Source organism: Ursus maritimus, unplaced genomic scaffold, assembly GCF_017311325.1.
Source record: "Ursus maritimus isolate PB19 unplaced genomic scaffold, ASM1731132v1 scaffold_14, whole genome shotgun sequence".
Classification (NCBI taxonomy): domain Eukaryota; kingdom Metazoa; phylum Chordata; class Mammalia; order Carnivora; family Ursidae; genus Ursus; species Ursus maritimus.
The window spans coordinates 35,834,452-35,851,857 of NW_024423786.1; the positions used below are offsets into that span (position 1 = coordinate 35,834,452).

The 17,406-nt window shown below is 56.4% G+C and overlaps 2 protein-coding genes across 5 annotated transcripts in view; one reads left to right on the plus strand and one right to left on the minus strand.

Annotated features, from left to right (window-relative positions):
- CHDH (choline dehydrogenase) overlaps positions 1 to 3,744 on the plus strand; it is a 28,529-nt gene extending 24,785 nt beyond the window's left edge. For both annotated transcript variants that reach the window (XM_040628683.1, XM_040628682.1), the window contains one exon: positions 440 to 3,744. In XM_040628683.1, the coding sequence (XP_040484617.1) occupies positions 440 to 858 (419 nt within the window). In that variant the 3' untranslated portion in view covers positions 859 to 3,744. The remainder of the gene's footprint in view (positions 1 to 439) is intronic.
- Positions 3,745 to 4,627: 883 nt separating this feature from the next.
- Positions 4,628 to 17,406, minus strand: part of CACNA1D (calcium voltage-gated channel subunit alpha1 D) — a 296,621-nt gene continuing 283,842 nt past the window's right edge. For 2 of the 3 annotated variants that reach the window (XM_040628679.1, XM_040628680.1), the window contains 8 exons: positions 15,880 to 15,996; positions 14,823 to 15,190; positions 14,100 to 14,126; positions 12,475 to 12,624; positions 11,976 to 12,139; positions 9,159 to 9,280; positions 7,215 to 7,535; positions 4,628 to 6,746 (listed from right to left, as the gene is read on the minus strand). In XM_040628679.1, coding sequence (XP_040484613.1) covers positions 6,453 to 6,746; positions 7,215 to 7,535; positions 9,159 to 9,280; positions 11,976 to 12,139; positions 12,475 to 12,624; positions 14,100 to 14,126; positions 14,823 to 15,190; positions 15,880 to 15,996 — 1,563 coding nt within the window. In that variant the 3' untranslated portion in view covers positions 4,628 to 6,452. The remainder of the gene's footprint in view (positions 6,747 to 7,214; positions 7,536 to 9,158; positions 9,281 to 11,975; positions 12,140 to 12,474; positions 12,625 to 14,099; positions 14,127 to 14,822; positions 15,191 to 15,879; positions 15,997 to 17,406) is intronic. The other variant, XM_040628681.1, reaches the window with a different exon arrangement.

Below are 17,406 nucleotides of genomic sequence, written 5' to 3' on the forward strand. Positions count from 1 at the left end.
GTTACCCTGAGGGCCCTCCTGCAAAAGCAGATTGCATTCTGGGGCCTGCCTCTGCCCGCAGCAAGAAAGAGCACTCCGCCTTGCTCGGTAATGACTCGTAGGGTGCTCACAGCCACACTGGCAAGAGCCAGGCTCTTACCCCGATTTAAACCTAGGGCTTCTGGGGCAGGCTGTGTCCACTGAGGATGCTGCCTGTTTGCCCTCATGGGACTCTGCACAGTCTAACTGGCCCGGAGTGGGTGACACACAACCTGGTGGCTCCATGTCCCTGAGGTTTCCCACCCCAAGCACCCTGGTCTGTGGATCCGCCGCGGCCGTGGGTGGCATCAGAGGGGTGGTAGGCGCTGACCTGTGTCCCCTCAGGCAGCTTACTGAGCCTCCTAGAGCTCAGAATCCACTGGTAAGAGGCGTCCCCTCAACTCTCTCTTCTCCTTAACAGAAACCGACATTAAGGACTTCCGACAGTGTGTGAAGCTGACCAGAGAGATTTTTGCCCAGAAAGCCCTGGCACCGTTCCGGGGGAAGGAGCTCCAGCCAGGAAGCCACGTGCAGTCAGATGAAGAGATAGATGCCTTCGTGCGGGCAAAAGCAGACAGCGCCTACCACCCCTCGTGCACCTGCAAGATGGGCCAGCCCTCTGATCCCATGGCCGTGGTGGATCCGCAGACCAGGGTGCTCGGGGTGCAGAACCTCAGGGTGGTCGATGCCTCCATCATGCCCAGTGTGGTGAGCGGCAACCTTAACGCCCCCACCATCATGATCGCAGAGAAAGCAGCGGACATCATCAAGGGGCAGCCTGCACTCTGGGACAAGGACGTCCCTGTCTATAAGCCCGAGACCCTGGCCACCCAGCGCTGAGGCGGTCACTGCCCAAGAAGCCTCCTGCCAAGCCAAGAGGGTCAGCACAGCCCCTGCACGCCCCCCCCCCCCGCCGTGCCCTTTCCCGAAACTGTCTAGAATGTTATAATTCAATGGCTGAGAATGTGTAATTCCTTAAGCTAGGACACCAGTATCAGGCAACGAAGCACATTTCTTTTCCCCCAGCATTTTCCTGCGGGAAACCCCCCCCACCTCCTGAAGGGGCAGCAGAGAGGACTGGGGGGCAGGCCAGTGGAGAAGGATGGCTTACTCCTACCACGGCCTTGTCTTATCCTCCATGGCACTCTGCAACCCAGGGTCTTGTTGGGACTTGAGGGAGGTGATTCTCTACTGGGCCTCCCTCTTAATTAAGGCAAGCCGCTCCAGGAGCGGGGTGCTGTGCCCAGAGGCCGGGTGCTGGCTGACGGCATGGGGATCTCGCGGTGGGGCCATCCTCTGCCTTAGGCTGCCAGCTGTAGCTGAGGCCTGTGCCTGAGCCCCAGCGTCCCTGTTCAGAGGGAAAGCTGCCTGCCCGGAGATACACAGGCTTCTCTCTTCTGCTTCCTGAGTCCCCTCCCAGGTGGGTCACTCTGAGGGCCCACCTCTCCCATGCTCTGGCTCTTACTAAACAGCCCGATTTCTGGACCTTGTTCAGAGAAGAGTCTGGAGAGTCTCTTCACTACCATAGGTTTCCTGATTCAGCATTTTAAACAATTTGTTACCAGGGAAACCTAGAGCAAACCCCACAGACCAGATCTCTGCTCCAAGCCAAAGCAGCCAGCCCGAGCGGATGCTTTTCTGCCAGCCTGGGGACATGACTCACAGGGGACGAGGCTGGCTGATCCGTATTCCACAGCCATCCACAGGAACAGACTGGGACGGAGCCGAGGCTGGTGGAAAAAGCAGTCGAGTCACACTGTATCCCTGATCCCATGAAAGTCAATTGGCAAAGGTTTGAATTTTTTGGCGGGGGGGGGGGGGAACAGATACAAGTAGCATTTTAAATAGTTCTTTGATCTTTAAACTTCCTATAATTCAAGAACATAATCCAGTAACTGATTTTTGAATGGAGATGCCTTAGCCACACTGTTCTTGTAAGGTTATGAAAACTAAATGCATTTTGGGTTGATTTTTCTGGAGATCTACAAAGCCACCATCTGTGGCAGGGGAGAAAAGACTTGTGCTCTGAAAACCTGCCCCGGAACCAGGAGGGGAGGCAAAGGGGGCGTTCTAGGCTTCGCCCAGGATCGGAGTGGACGGAGATGGCTTGGAGGCCAGAGAGCCACAACTTGTGTTTGTGAGGAAGACCTTCCAGAAAGATGGGAAGAAGAAAACCATCAAACTTCTCCTTCCTTTAAATATTTAAAGTAGCTCTGGTTTCATCTTACCTGCCTCTTGCTTTATTTTCTGTTCCAAGGGAGGGTCTAAGGCGGCCAAGAGATGTATTTCTCCTAGAGAGGTCCCCCATCTGCCCCGCAGCCCTGGTCCATAGCCACCAGCCTCGGGGCCCTGGAGCCACCTGCAGGGGTGAAAGAACAGCGGGGCAGTGCAGGCGCCAACCACCGCCCTACCCCCGCCCCCCACCCCTGCTCGGAGGGCCAAGTTGCAAGTTTGATGGATAGAGGGGTCTCAGGCCTGAGCGTAACCGTGCGGACCTTCTCTAGGGCGGGCAGGCCAGGTGGCCCAGCCGTGCCATTCCGTGGTCTCTCTGTGTGCTGCGGTGGTCTCGGTCTCTGGGCCAGCGGCTGGTTTGCTACCATGTCTGCAGCGTAAGACAAGCAGAATGACCTGTTGTCAGAGGAGGTGCGTCGTATTGTGCGGCTGGATAACCTCCCGGCCCCTCTCACGCTCTTGGCTGCAGTCTCACTGTACGTACCTTGTTCCATACGATCGCACACTTTCGCCACGTGCAGAAGTAAGTCTCAGAAGACAAGACAGTGCGTCTTCTACACCCAGGCCCCATGGAAGTCAGAGTGGAAGGCTGTGCTATTGGGGTTCAGCCAAAGGGCAGAATACTGGGCTCAGGGGCGGCTGCTTGTTCGAGCCCTGACAGGTGAGCGTGCAGCCGTCTGGCAGAGTGGAACCGTGGCCCGTGTCGCAACAGCGGGCTGTCTCCAAGTTCCACTGCCATGGGGAAGCCAGGGAGGGGAGAAGAGTGCCCGCTGGGTCAGGCAGCCCTCGGGGCACCCAAACACCAGGCCAGCCCACAGCCCTGGGAGGAAGCTTATTTAAGCCCCTTAGCAAAGAGCCCGTGACACGAAGAAATGGAAGAATGTGCTTTGCAAACAATAGTTGAGAAAGTGGAACTGAGCTGTGGCTGTACCTGAACCAGGCTCTGAGCACGGACCCCTCGAAGAAGCCTATGTATGTGTCCGAACTGCTGCACGAGCAGAAGGTTCTTCCTGGTCGGGCTGGGGACAGGACGCACGGGGAGGAGCAGCCCGCCAGAGAAGGACCAGGAACTGGCAGCTCCTGGAAGCCGGATCCTGGCACCGGGATGTGCCTGTCTGCTTCCAGGGCCGGCTGTGGGAATCCTCGTTTCCATAAATTCAAATAGAGCCTGTTCTCCAGCCAAACCCTGTTCCTCCCCAAAAAGGCCGTTTCCTGTTTCCACCAGCTCAACATCAGATCTAATACCTGTATTCTCTTAAAAAACGAGAAGAAAATGCACGCCCTCTCCACCAGCTCTGTCTCGAGAGCCAGGCAGCGTCCCTGGTCCCCTCTCCTGCCACCGTCCCCACCGGTGTCTGTGAGGCCACTCTCGCTGGGGCTCCCGCGTTGGAGGCAGCGGCCCCGGGCCTGTTCCCCATTCTCCTGCCCTCTCATGTCCCCAGGAAAGAAGGAATATCCTTTTGGAGAAATAAAAATTTGGTCAACACATGCAAACCTCGCTGGCGTCTGTTTCTGAGTCAGGGAAGGAGCTGGAGCTCTGTCGCAGACCACTTTTTAGAACAAACCTATGGCCCATCCTGACGGGAAACCTGTAGGAAAACAGGCAAGTGGCAAAGGCACTGAAGACCATAAAACAGAAACAACGTGAAGTCAACTGCCCGGGTCAGCAGTAAGGCAGGTAGAGCCCACACTGCGTACGGAGCAGCTTCCCGGCCTTGGGCGGGCTCCCGAAGGTGGGAATGGAGCTGGAAAGCCCTGTCTGGCCCGGCCGCCTGGATAGAAACCAGAGAAAAGGCTGTCAACGGGGTTCCTGCTGGTGGGGAGTTCAATCAGAGCTGCCCTTTCCTTTTGTGATAGGAAAAAACACAAAACCAAATGTACTATTCCTGGGGACACAGCAAAATGACTTTTGGGGGGTGACAGGGGGGCCAAACTGGGGAGACAGTTCACCTTAAAACTTTCCTGAAGGGAAAAAAACATCGTTCTACAACTTCAACTTGTTCTTAAAAAGAACAATTTCATGGTAGATGGGAGGTTGAACCAGACTTAACACAGGCCTGTTAGGCTGGGGAAAGATGGCGGCCTGCGCCGGAAAATGCCATCCTGGTAGGGCTGCTGCCGAGAAACCACACAGAGCAATGCCCAGCGAAGATGACGGGGATGGTGGCTTAGCCCGTTAGGAGAAACCGTGCTCTCTGCAGCTGGTGCTGAGTGACCGTGGGCACCAAGGAGGGAGCCGTGAGGGTAAGAGAAGCTACGCAGTCCCAGGACTGTCCTCACCCAGCACCAGCCCCTCCTGCAACGCTCACCGGCCCACACCAGCTCTTTGCCACGACGGCTCCCTCGCACAATAAAAATTATTAACACAGTTTTATTCTGAAGAACATTTTGCATTTTAATTAAAAAAATTTATGTCAGGAAATAGTCATTTACAAACCTTGAAGTGTTTTTGCCTGGATCTGGAGTAAGAATGTCTTAAGAAGAGGTTTGTAAGGTCTTCATAACAAAGTATTGTTATTTACAAAAAAACAAAAACAAAAACAAAAAAACAAACCCAAAACATTAACAGGTTGTCTAGGTAATATTTAAAAATTTTGAACCAAAAACTGCTCATTGTCTTTTTTGACCGCAGGGAATCCCTGCCAAGGTAACTTGACAAAGTCGGCATGACTCCTTGAACAGAAAGGGAAGCCTTGGTGGGTCTCGTGGTCCAAAAGTGGGTTTTCATCAGGAAGTACAATCGGAGTGCGAGTACGTTCTAATGAAAACTTCAGCCCTCATTCAGTTGCATATAAAAGCCCTCAAAGAAAACACACAGTACAGCAGTGTTGTGTAAAAAGGCAACGATACGACTTGGACAGACCCGACGTTCCAATCCTGCAGATTCATCGCTTTGCCCCTCCGCCCCCCCTTCCCCAGCACCCCTATTTAAGACAGGCAGCAGCATCCATCCTCAGGGAGCAAGGGCAGAGGGACTTCATTCACCTCTGCGATGATTTCTACACCAGAGATGCAAAAAAGGTCTTGTGGGGGCAGCTGAGGGGCCGCTGTGAATGCCACAGGGTCAGAGGAACCAGCTCAACCGACGGGATGAGCTTGCTGGAGGGTTAGTAAAATCAGAGACACTTGCGACCCATGGTGGACCAAAGGCGCACTCTCAAATCCTGGAACTCTTGCCCGAAGCAAAGGCTGCAAATAGTCATCTGGTATACCTCACGTAAAGGTAGATTTAGAGTGACTCAAAATATTTTTAGAAAAAATCTCTATAGTGTCAAGTTCTTTTGAACTTAAAATTTCATCCCCAAAAGATTTTCACGGAATAAATGAGAATTGGCTCTATTTCTTCTACTTCTGTACAGCCCGAGTAAAAATGCTAGTAATTTCTAGATTTCGGTGGGGAACTACAATTATTAGGACCCATGGATATTGCTGCAGTTCAAATACGGTACAATAATTACAAAATATAGACCATCTCTTTACAAATACAAATTATAGTACATTACAAGTCATGTACAGTAAATCTGTAATTTTTAAACAAACTAGCGTAGTTTACCTGGTTGCGAGTGCATGATTCTTCCAGTTTACTGTTGCCCTTGAGCTGACAGTCAGACACCGACTGAGTGACACTCTCTCTTGTAAACTGGGGTCACACAACAGAAGAGCTCGTGTATAAGGTCCTGCCCCCCTCTCCAGACGACGGCTGGTAGGTCGTGATTCACACACTGTATTTTAGAACAGCTAAACAGAAACCAGGAAGCAGTGTGTTTGGGGGGAAAGGGTTTAAAAATGGAAATGCTGGGCCCAGGGAATGTCTGATGTGCTAGACCGATGGCTGAGGTAATGACACAGGTGTGGTGATCGTCATCACCTTGCCCTCCCCCACCGTGCCAGCAGGTGGGTGGGCGCGGGTGAGAGCCTCGGGGGGGGCGTGCCCTGGACAAGCGGGCAGGGCTTGTCCCACCTCCTCGAGGGTCCTCCCCCGGAGAGCCGGACCTGCTGCTTCCCACAGCTGGGGCTGGGCACGGGTGCGCGGCTGTCCCCTACCAGGTTTATGGCTTCCGTGAGCATGACATCACTTGTACAAAAGTCTAATTGAATATGGACTCCACACTAGTGCCTAACCTTTCCTAACTATGAGGCACTTTTTCCCTGGCCCTCCGGCGCCCCACCTGAGGCCAGAGCCAGTCTGCCCCTCTCCGGGGCTACAGGGTGGTGATGCAGATCATTTCGTCTGCCAGGTCCTCCTCATCTCTTCCGGGGTCGGGCTCTTCATCGCTGTAGCCCGGCCCGAAGTCCTGGAGCTCATAGTCCTGCCGATGGGAGACGGGGCCCACGCCCCCGTTAGCCCGCGGATGCACGGTCCCGTTGAGCAGGTTGCTGGCTGCACTTTCCATCTCGTCGATGGTCAGGTCACAAGCATCGGCGATTTCGTGTTTTGTTGCCGACACAAATTTGGGGTCCCTTGCATACCGTCCTAAGCCTTCAGATATCAGGACCTGCACGGGACAGAGGATCGACGGCATGAATGCCTTATGAGGCTTTGCCAGGAAAATGACAGAGGAGACACCTCAGGCACTAACCAAATGACGTGCTTTTGGGACTCAGCCAATCCTGTTCGCTAGACCTCACACGTGACAGTTAAATGTGAATGGCTTGGAAACGTCACAGAGATCGAACGCCACATAGGGCCCGAGAGTGAGCCCCACTGGGGAAAGGCTTCAGTGGGGGCTGGTGATGCGTGCAGGCCCAGCATGTGTAATCCTTAGGTCAGCCCCATGCGGAGGACGGGCACGGGTGGTATTCTTACACTCGCTCTAGGGACCATCTTTGCTTCCAAGCAACGGGCGCGACCCAGAGGAAAAAGGACCCAGCTCGGCTCTGGAGCCGCCCACCCTCGGAACCACCACGCCCCTGCGGGTGCCCCTCTGCTGTGCCCGGAGCCTGCGCGTCCGTGGCACACTCACCGCCTCCACCAAGCTGTCTGCGCTCCTCTGCTTGTCACTGTTCTTGTTGCGGAAGCTGCTGGGGACAGTCAGGCTGGCTGGTGTGAACGTTCGGTACGAGATGCCGGGCTCGTCCGTGTACCATGAGCTCCGGTGCAGGGATGGCAGGCTGCCGTTGACCTGGTCCAGGGCATCCGGCCGCTCCACCTGGATCAGGGGTGCGTAGCATGGCGTCCAGTCCCGGTACGGAGGGGTCGCCGGAGGGGTGGCCCATGACCGGGTCGAGTGGCTCGGCGAGTACTTCTGGGCTTTACTGGAATCCAGGCCCGCAACTGCCATGATCTGGAGAGAGACGAGAGGTGCCGGGGCCAGAGGTCCTCAGGGGGGGGCCCCAGGCCTCCCCACGCACACCAAGCAGGAGGCACTGCCGCACAGGGGTGGCCGCGGACAAGGACAGGGAAAGGACAAGGGCAGTAAAATGTGGCTTTCGGGCAGACTATTTTTGGTTTCCCCAGATCCATAAGGCACTTCTCATGACTGTTCCTAAGGAGGCATCAGCCGCTAATTCGTGAAATTGTAGCCAAGCAGTGGAGAATTAGGGGAGACATTCAGCTGGTGGGGTATGAACACACCACCCAGTTCGCTCTCCGTTTAAATATGGAAGGACATGCGGGGCAAACGAGTCATTCCCAGCCCTCGGAAGGAGCACGGCTGGTTCTCTCTGCTCTAGTGCCCTTCGTCACACCAGCCAGCATCCACTCTGCTCTGGAGCTCTGGGCACAAGCCCTGCTTGCCCACCTCCAGCTGCACCCCAGCGGCCAGCCCAGCATTCCCTCTCTGCACGGAGGGCCACGGAGGGCCACAGAGGCCTAACCGGAAGCCGTGGCCACCCGAGGGAGGCAGTGCAGACACAGATCTGGCCCTCGTGGGGGCCAGACAGCAGAGGGAGGGGCATTTGCACGCACGTGCCCACGGAGACTTCTGGGCCTGCTTGGTTCATGACATTTGATGGCTGGGCCTTCCCACGCTTTGTCCTTCCACAACAAAGCAGGACACGAATACAAATTAATAGAAAAACTGAAGGCAGAAAAGTAAGAAGTTGGCAGAGAGACCTGAACAGAACACCTGAAATGGAAGCTCGTGCTCACGTGCTCAGGATGCCGGTGGTGAGCAAGGTGGGGGGGAGCTGGCCCTGCACATTTGCAGACCGGGGGCTCCCCGCACGCCTGCCGACCCCTGACACAGGTACACAGTGGACCACATCTCTGATGTGCTCTTTGCAGGAAGAAAAAATGCCCTATTCCTGCCCTTGAGGCAAAACCCTGGTGAGTGGGCTGCAGCCCTCTGCCCCCGCCCCAGGCCCTGGGCTCCCTCCTGTCCAGCCATGTCACTGTGGACGGGTCCTTCTCCCTGGCCCGCACCCTCTCCTTGCAGCGGGCTCGGAGGCTCACCCAGCCCTGTGACCATGGCATCCTGATAGACCCCGGGCTCCACGGCAATGGGGGACGGCAGGACCTCCTGCAAAGGGCTCTCCGGACATGTCTTAATGAAGGAACGATGTCTCAGAGCAGGTAAAGGGCAGCACTGACTGTCCAGGATCGGGCAAGCGGCCACCACCCCCTGGGCCAGGGACTGTGCCAGGTCCCATCTTCAGTGCCCAGGAGAGAACACAGCAGGCACCAAGGCCGAGAGCCCAGCCTCGGAGTCGCAGGTCAGCTGGTCACGCACCTCCTGTGTGAGCTCAGGCAAGTCACCTACCCTCTCCCTGATATCTGCTCCTCTGTGAAATGGGGTTCGTGATGGTGTCTACCTGGCAGGGTTGCTGCAGGACTGAAGCACAGTGTCTGAGAAGGGTCTCTCTTTCCCTCCTGCTGCTGGCACCAAAGGGAAGGGGTGTCCCAAGGGTGGGTCCCACACAGGGTGCCCCTCGGGCCTGTGGCGTCCAGACCAGGTGGGCCAGCTCACCTGTTGCTGCATCAGGTGCAGAGGCAGGGCTGTGCGGTGGGGGAGGGCAGGGGACGGCGGGACCTCCTCCTGGCTGCTCTGCCGCCGCAGGCACTCGAAGTTGAAGGAGGATCTCCGGTGGGCTGAGAAGCGAAGCACAGCGGCAGCTCCGTGGGGCCCCCGGACCCTCAGCAGGCGGCCCAAGAGGAGGCGAGACTTATGGGAGTGAGGTCTCGGAACCTTGGGGGGATGAAGGAGCTGCCCAACCGAGGGATGTTTTTATAAGTGCAGGCTGGTTTCTCGTACCCATGGTGCCTGTTCTCACGGGGCGGAGCTGAAGGCTCCAGAGGGCAGCTGTCCTCACCAGACGTCCCTGGCCCCATATACGCATTGTGGGCAACACAGCACGGCAGGTCAAGAACACGACGTCATTCTAGAATCCTGCGAACCCTTGCTGCTGCCCCCTTGCCTCCCTGCAGGCATGCTAAGTGTCTCTGGGGCCCCTGGCTTATACCTGCTTGAAGGGGACTGACTTGCTATCAGCTCACCCAGGTAAGAAACAAATTCTTTGGCTGGGGAAGACCCAGCTTCTCCAGCACTGAAGGCAAAAACAGACAAGAACACCTCTGATGTTAACACGGCTGTCCCGTGAACAGCCACTTGAAATAGACGCTCGTACACAGGCTGAGCAATGACGAGAGAGCCTGAGTTTGTGTCTTCACAGGACACAGGGCCCGGGAGGTTGGTCTGAATTCTGGGCCCCCAACCACAGGCCAGAGGCTCCCCCCTGGGAAAAGGTCCACCCTCAAAGGTGCTGGCCCTAGAGACACGGCCTGGGGGCCTTAACGGACAGTTTGCAAGGCAGGAGCCAGGTCTCTCAGTCTCTGCCTCCTAAGATCCCAGGGCATTTCTCATGCCCCCGCAAAACTCCACACCCCCGATTCCCTTACTGGAAAACTGCAGGGCCGAGCCTCCCAGGCCTCCTGCGAGTCACATGAAGCGGCACGAACTGGGTTCTGTTGAGAGCTCTAATCCGAAAGTGTGGGAGGACTGGGCTGAGCCCAGGGCGGGGAGAACAGACAAGCAGTCCCGGCCACGCAGGCTCGAGGCACCTCTGAGGGACATGCTGAGCCACCACCGCCTCCTCCTCGTCAAGTCGCCTCCATGGGACACAGACAGCTGCACACCGGCTGCTGTCCTCATCAGACAGCCTGGCCTCCCTGCACCACACAGGGGCTGAACTGAAGAGTGTTCTAAGGGGGAGGGGCCTCCCTCGTCGGCACACCCTCGAGGACCCTCCTAGGGTCAGCGGGCCAGGGCGAGAGGCTCGGAGCCAGGAGAGGAAACCACCGTCTCTCTCATTCAGGTAGTGCCTTTCGGTTTTAAAAATCGGTCCCTGGATACACTGATCGGCTCTGTGCACAACCAGCTCTGACAGAGGAAGTAATTCCACTGTTGCTGAGAACACAGGCCGAAGACTTCCATTTTCTCCCAGCCCATGTCTGAAGCAATGGGCAGCAAAGCAAATAAAATACGCTTTATTGATTTGCCCTTACAAATAAGGAGGGCATGTGCTCTGGCCCACTCAGGTTCCTCACTTCATTCGGGCAGCGCCTCCGAATGGTGGGCAGTAATGTGGCCACCGTAGGGGACATAGGGAAGTCCAGGGAGGGCAGGGCAGTCCACGGGCAAGGGCCTTTGCCCAGCTCACCTGCAGGTGCCACCCCGCGTTCAGGGAGCTCAGAACTGCTCTGTTGGGCGGCACGTGTTTGGGGCTGCAGAGTTGAATATTAACCATAGAAATGGGTCTGCTGACACTGCCCAGCAGGGCTGCAATCGCAGGCGAGACGCAGAGGGCCCCGGGCGCCGCCCAGCTGGACTGGCTACTGAGCACGGAGTCAGCCGACTCAGAGCCAATGTGTCTTGGCTATTTTTGGTTACTGATTACAGTCCTGCTCAAAAATATGCTTCACTCCTCAGAAACCCCAGGAATGGATATTCTTTAACCATCACCAAAACGCCCCCATGTGCAAAATCCAACTGCCCGGCTGGGAGCGGGCAGGGGCCACGGCTTCATTTCTTACTCCGGCCCGAGTCCCTCACTGGGGGGCGAGCCACATCTGCAGTCCTGCTTACGCCACCTGCGTAAGAAAACCAGGTGGGGCACAGCCAGCCCCCCGCCTCTCCTCAGCAGGATGGGACTCCTCCAGCCCCAGGATGGGGGCGCTGACCCAAAACCTGCCCCGTGAGCAAGGGCACTGGCTGACACGTGGCGAAGATGGGGGTGGGGGGTGGTGGTGACAGGGGAAGCCCCTGGTGGGGACTGAGCAGAGACAGACACCAAGAGTCCCCAGGGGCCCCTCAGAGGCTGGGGGGGGGCTTGGTGGGAGAGGCCTGGGCTCAGGTCCAGCTCTGCACAGGGGCTGCTCACTTCCGCCCTCCCTCTGAGGGTCGGTTACCCCATCCACATCCACGGAGAGGGCCTGACAACCCCACGGTGCACACAGTGATAGACCCCGGGCTCCACGGCAACGATAACGGGCACAAAAAGCCTCTCAGAAGATCCTATGTACTGTAGGACCGCACGCTGCCTTTCTCTGTGCTCAGAGAGTCAAGAATGGCGCAGAAGTGGTTTGAGCTCAATCACAGGGGACACGGATGAGACAGAAGGGAAAGCTGATACTGATAGGGTCCCCAACCGGGGGGCTGGTCTCACGAACTGACAGGCCCTAGCACAGCGCGACCACATCTGTCACACTTCCTCCTCAGGGCTGGGGTTGGGGGAGGAGCACACTATTCTCTGGGAGGCTTCACCCAAAACAAAAAATCTGGCCTCACATGTCGGGGTGGGAGGTAGTAGGCGTCTCCTTGGAGATCTCCGGGAATCATAGCAAACGGGCGAGTCCTCATCCTCCAAGAAGCCTTGGGGGTGATGGTAGCCTCGGGGCCACTCGAAGTCCCAGCTGCCGCCTGGGTATCGGCTGTAGTAGCTGTAGTTTTGCCTGGGGGTCAGAAAGGCCAGGAGAGAGGGCAAGGGGCACATGGAATCTTTGTTAACACGCCCTGTTTCTTAGCTCAGACAGACCCGGGGCTACAGTTTGCTCCCCAGCTTTCTTGGACAGCCCAGACTGGCTGAGAGCCAGGCAGTCAGTCCTCAGCTTCGCGGAAGATTCGGGGCCCTGGGAGAAGCTGGTCTGAAAAGGCAGCCCCCACTCTCCCTCTGCTTCACTCTCCCAGGGCAGTACAGGTGTCGTACAGGTGAGGCCTTGCCGCTGAGGATGAGGGGCAGGAGACACCCAGGCCTCCTGACATCAGGCCGAGCCACAGAGCCACTCACCTGCCCCAGGTCGGTGAGCCGGCATCCTCATAGCCCTCCTCGCCACTGAAATATTCCTGCTCCTCCAAGCAGCGGGAGTCCCTGAAGTAGCCATGGATCTCTGGATCTTCCCGGCAGATGGTGGGGCACTGCTCGTCCCCCGAGTCAGATCTGCAGTGGTGAGAGAGGGCCCGACCACCTGAGCACCCAGGCAGGCCTCGGTGTGTGGCTAGCCCCCCTGCCCCCACGTGCCTCTGGGGGCAGTGCTGTGTGTGTGAGCACGTGCGTGTGCTGGGAGGGTGTCGCTCTCTCGCTACCTTGCACAATGCTGGTGCCGAACCAAGATGCCCAGGGGCCATGGAGCCAAAGGAGTGGGTGTCATGTGGGGGAACAGAACAAGGAAATGGACCTAGAGGCCTGCAGTGATCGGCAGTCCTGGGGAAAAGATGCTAGGCTCCCAGGCCACCTACTCTGCTCCTTCCCCCTTCCTCCTCGGGCCGTGTGACTTCAGGATCCAGAACAAAGAGGCTTCCTGACCAGTTTCCCACTACCTCTGACCCAGGAAATGCGACAGGAGTTTGGGATATGGTGTTCTTGGGGAGACTCACACGTGTGACACCTGCCAAGTGTTCAAAGACGGCCCTACCCACATGGCAAGCCTGTCGTGTTATCTCCCTGAAAGCCGCTATCCTGACCTCAGTCCTCAGGAAAGCCACGCAGGCTCTGTTACATCGACTCTCTGAAGAGAGGACTGTGCTCCCTCCAAGTTCTTCATTCTCTCAAGCTGCTCCTGAGTCGCTGGTTACACTTGATAAAATTAAACCAAGAGACCCAGCCTCTCCGTCCCCAACAAAATGCTCATCCCACTGACAGTTCAACCCAGTGCAGCAAATATGGAGCAGGATACAGTGCACATATGTTGAGGGCTGCAGGGGAAACAAAGACCTGGTCTCCGGTCTTCGGATGGCTGGGGTCATGCTTTTATGAAGCTCCCACAAGAGGCCTGAACCCAGCCAGCAGTAGCAGGCAGTGCCAGCCTCCCAGGGCCAGGTGCCCAGACGTGCACAGTGGGCTCTCCCTACATGGTGGTCATGAGGTGTGCAGGGGCCAGCCCATGGGCACGCTGGCATGTGAATACTAGTCCTTGGATGACAACACAGTCTATGCACATATGGACCTAAAAGCGCCTTTCCTTAGAAATAAGCAACTACCGAGGCCCCTGGGTGGCTCAGTCAGTTGAGCATCTAACTCTTGGTTTCGGCTCAGGTCATGATCTCAGGGTCCTGAGATCGAGCCCCTGTGTCGGACTCTGTGCTCAACAAGGAGTCTGCTTCAGATTCTCTCCCTCTCCCTCTGCCCGACCCACCTCACTTGCACATGCTCTCCCTAAAATAAAACAAATGAAATCTTAAAAAAAAGAGAGTGAGAGAGAATGGGAGAGAAGAGGGGAGGGAAGAAGGGGGGGGAGGGGAGGGGAGGAAGGAAGAGGCAACTATGCCTGCCTCTGGAGTCCACAGCCCCAGGCTCCACTACCCTATCAGGTTGCTGCCTCAAAGGAAGTTCTCGTCCCTCAGCACTGAGAGGCCAGCTGGTCACACTCACAACACAGAGAATTTAATACACAAACACAGGCAGTGCGCACATACCTAATGTAAGTTTCATAATAGCGGGTTCTATCCAGGAAAGGCATAACATGGGAGGGAGGGAGGGAGAAGATAAAAGTTAAATATTTCCAATAAAATATAAAATGCAGATTATCAGGCTAGTTCCTAGAGCAGAGATCAGCAAACTATAGTTCACAGGCCATATACTGTCCACGAGCTATAAGCAGTTCTTACGCTTTTAAAGGATTGCAAAAAAAAAAAAAAAAATCAAAGGAAGAAGAATAGCTCATCACACGTGACCATGTGATGTTCACACTGCGGTGTCCATAAAGAAAGTTTTACCGGGACACAGCCCCACTCAGGTGGTTACACACTGTCTATGATGCTTTCTCTCACAACAGCAGCGCTCGGTCGCAGCAGTGGAGCCTGCATGGGGCCCAAGCCTAAAATATTTACCATCGGGCCCTTCACAAAGGTTGCCGGCCCCTGTCCCAAAGTATGTTGGCCCCGCTGGGGAAGGCAGTGTTTACAGCAACTGCTGCTGTTTTAGGGGGCATCCCCTTTGGCAGGACACAGGATGGCTGGCGGCCCTTTATCCTTTGGGTTCGGCACTGGCTAGTGCCTGACGAGGCCACGAGCTCACAGCCCTCGCAGGTTCGAGTGCCAGTGCCTCCCGGAAATCTCCTGTGTGCCAGAGCACAGGGGAGAAAGCAGCACCGCGGGCAGACATGACATCACCAAGCGCAAACACATTTTAAAGGTTACCTTTTAATACTGGACCTTCTTTGAGGCTCCCGGTCGTGCTTGTGGGAGGAGTGATGCCCATTTTCAGACATATGCTCAAGGTTCCCAATGCTGGGCCGCTTTCCAGGGGCAGCTTTGGACATATTGGCATTATTGAGATTGGCATTTGTTGAGCTGGGAGCTTGCTTTCCTATGGAATTATGGTTATGATGGCTATGACACCCCGAATTTCCTGCTGGAGGAAACAGCGGTCTCTCAGTATCACTTGCAGGTGGAACTGAAGGCCTTTGGACATGCAGGGGACGGTGGGTGGTATTGGTCTGCTGAAGGGGGTCTCTCCTATCACTATTAACATGATTGACATGGTTTCCAAGCAGGGCACCATTTCTCTGCAAAATAATGGGAGACAACACCAGGTAATTTAACAAGTATTTGATGCAGGCTAGCTTTGTTAGGTAATTTTTTTCTACACGAAACACAAATTCTAGGTAAGCTCCGTAGGATCCCTGTAAAACAATCTCAGTGTCTCACAGATCAGGGCGGACGTGTCTGTGTGGCAGCTGGTCCCCCTGAAATGAGGAAGGTTACCGATCCCTGAGCTGGGGAGCAAGCTCTTGGCTGTCCCACGAGTGTGCTCTTCCAGTCGCTCCAGGTTGAGGTGACTTATACCCAGCAGGGCTGGCTGGCAGCCCCCAGCGGTTGAGGCTGGACAGCAGGCATGCTCTCTGGGCTGGGGGGCTGAGGGCCGGCTGGCAGATCAAAGAGTTGGCCCAGGGAAGGAGGGGGTAACACAGGCGGGCAGCTGCTAGCAGGACTCAGGATGCTCAGCCACCCTGGCCAAGCGGCTGTGGCCAGGCTCCAGCGTGGGAGAGAGGGGCCAGCTCAGGACAGGAGCAGGCCTGGCCCTAGAGGAGGTGCCGAAGGTCTGCGGTGGAGAGAGCATGGTCCACGAGCCCCTCTAGGCCCGGGGGCTGGCGTGCATTCTCCAGGTTCTTTTGTGGACCACCAACTGCCCAAACTGAAGTCCTGCCCCGCTACTTCCAAGTGGCCAGTGTGTAGCTAGGCGTGGAATAATTACTTTGAATACATCTTCTTCTTCTTCTCGTTTTGTTTCCTCCGGCTCGTCATCTTGCAAATCACATGATATAGCACGCCGGATTTCTGGCCCAATGTCATGCAGTGTCCTTAATCCTGCCTAGATCAACAAAAATGGCAAAACGGATTAGACAACATGGGTGTGCTGGGCCCGGCCTGGGTCCTGGCTCTGCTCCTGCCTGATTCAGCTGTGGCAAGGGAAGGTTTCTCCAAAGGGCAAACCCAGGGAAGTGACTACTCGTGTGAATGTAACTGAAGGGTCCCTGAAGCTCCAGGGCTGAAGGGTGTGGTCGGGAATTCCAGACGGTCCTAGCCTGGGATGCTTGAGGCCTCCGACCTAGTCACCTCCTTCTCACATAACCCAACTTGCAGGGAACAGTGTCTGCCGTGGCCACGAGCACATGCCTAGAAGAATGGCCTGCAGAGTCCTCTCCCAGAGCCCCAGAGGGGGCCAGGAGCATAGCCCGGCCACTCTAGAGGGAGGGTGGCAAGGACTCACTGGCCGTGACCTACGTACAAGTGTGAGGGGGCGAACAGACCAAGCAGCCACCGGGGCCCCCGGTTCTGCAAAAAAGCCGTGGGAACGAGGGAGTGACAGCACACACTGCAATCACCAGCACATTCAGGAGCATGACGGAATGGGTCGACACGCACACAGACCCAGGCTGCTGTGCAGCGCCAGCCTCCGTGGCCATCCGTGGTGCCCTGGCCTGGAGCCCGGGGTCAGGCCAAGAACTTGCCAACGGTTGGATCATCCTCTTGAAGACCACAACACATTGAAAGGGGCTCACCAGCCTCTGGAGGCTGTGCGGGACCCACCAGGTGACCCCTCCTGGCCCCTCGCAGACACAGTCCTTTGCCTGAGGCCCTCACGGTTGGCCTTCCTTACACTGGGCCCCGGGTTCCACTGGAACAGGGCCTGGGAGAAGCCCTTCTGTTGTTCCCGGCTTTGTTAGGGAAACATCAGAGATGCTTATGCTATACACAGGGGAGGTGGAGTTGCTGGTTCTAAGAAAGTCCTGTTCTAACCATCAGTTTGAAGAAAAACAGCATGCTGACTTTAAAAGGGATAGAATAGCCACTTTATCCTTTTCCACAAAAAGACTGGCATCTGAAAGAGGCGTTTCCCCCCTGCCACCAGGCCTAAGCCCCTCCTGTCCTCGATCTGGGCAGGACCCCCTCATTTGCCAAGAGTCCTTCGGCAGCCACAGCGGAGACTGTCTAAACCCCAGCTGCACAGGGCTGCATCTGCAGCTTGCACTCTACATCACGGGGGTCTGCAGGGCACAGCTGGGCCTAGAGGGGGGGGCGTCAGGGGAGGCGGCCACTTCCCGGCCCTTCCTTCACAACTCCCAGCGGCGGGAGTAGGGAGGGGCGGGGAGGCTGGGGATGGTGGCCACAGGGCTGGCCCCCCTGGTATGTGAATGCTCACAACCGGTATTCCGCAGATGCCAGTGGTGGTGACGGTAATTTAGAAAGTAAAGTCCTATGGGAGCTTTCTAAGAGGCTC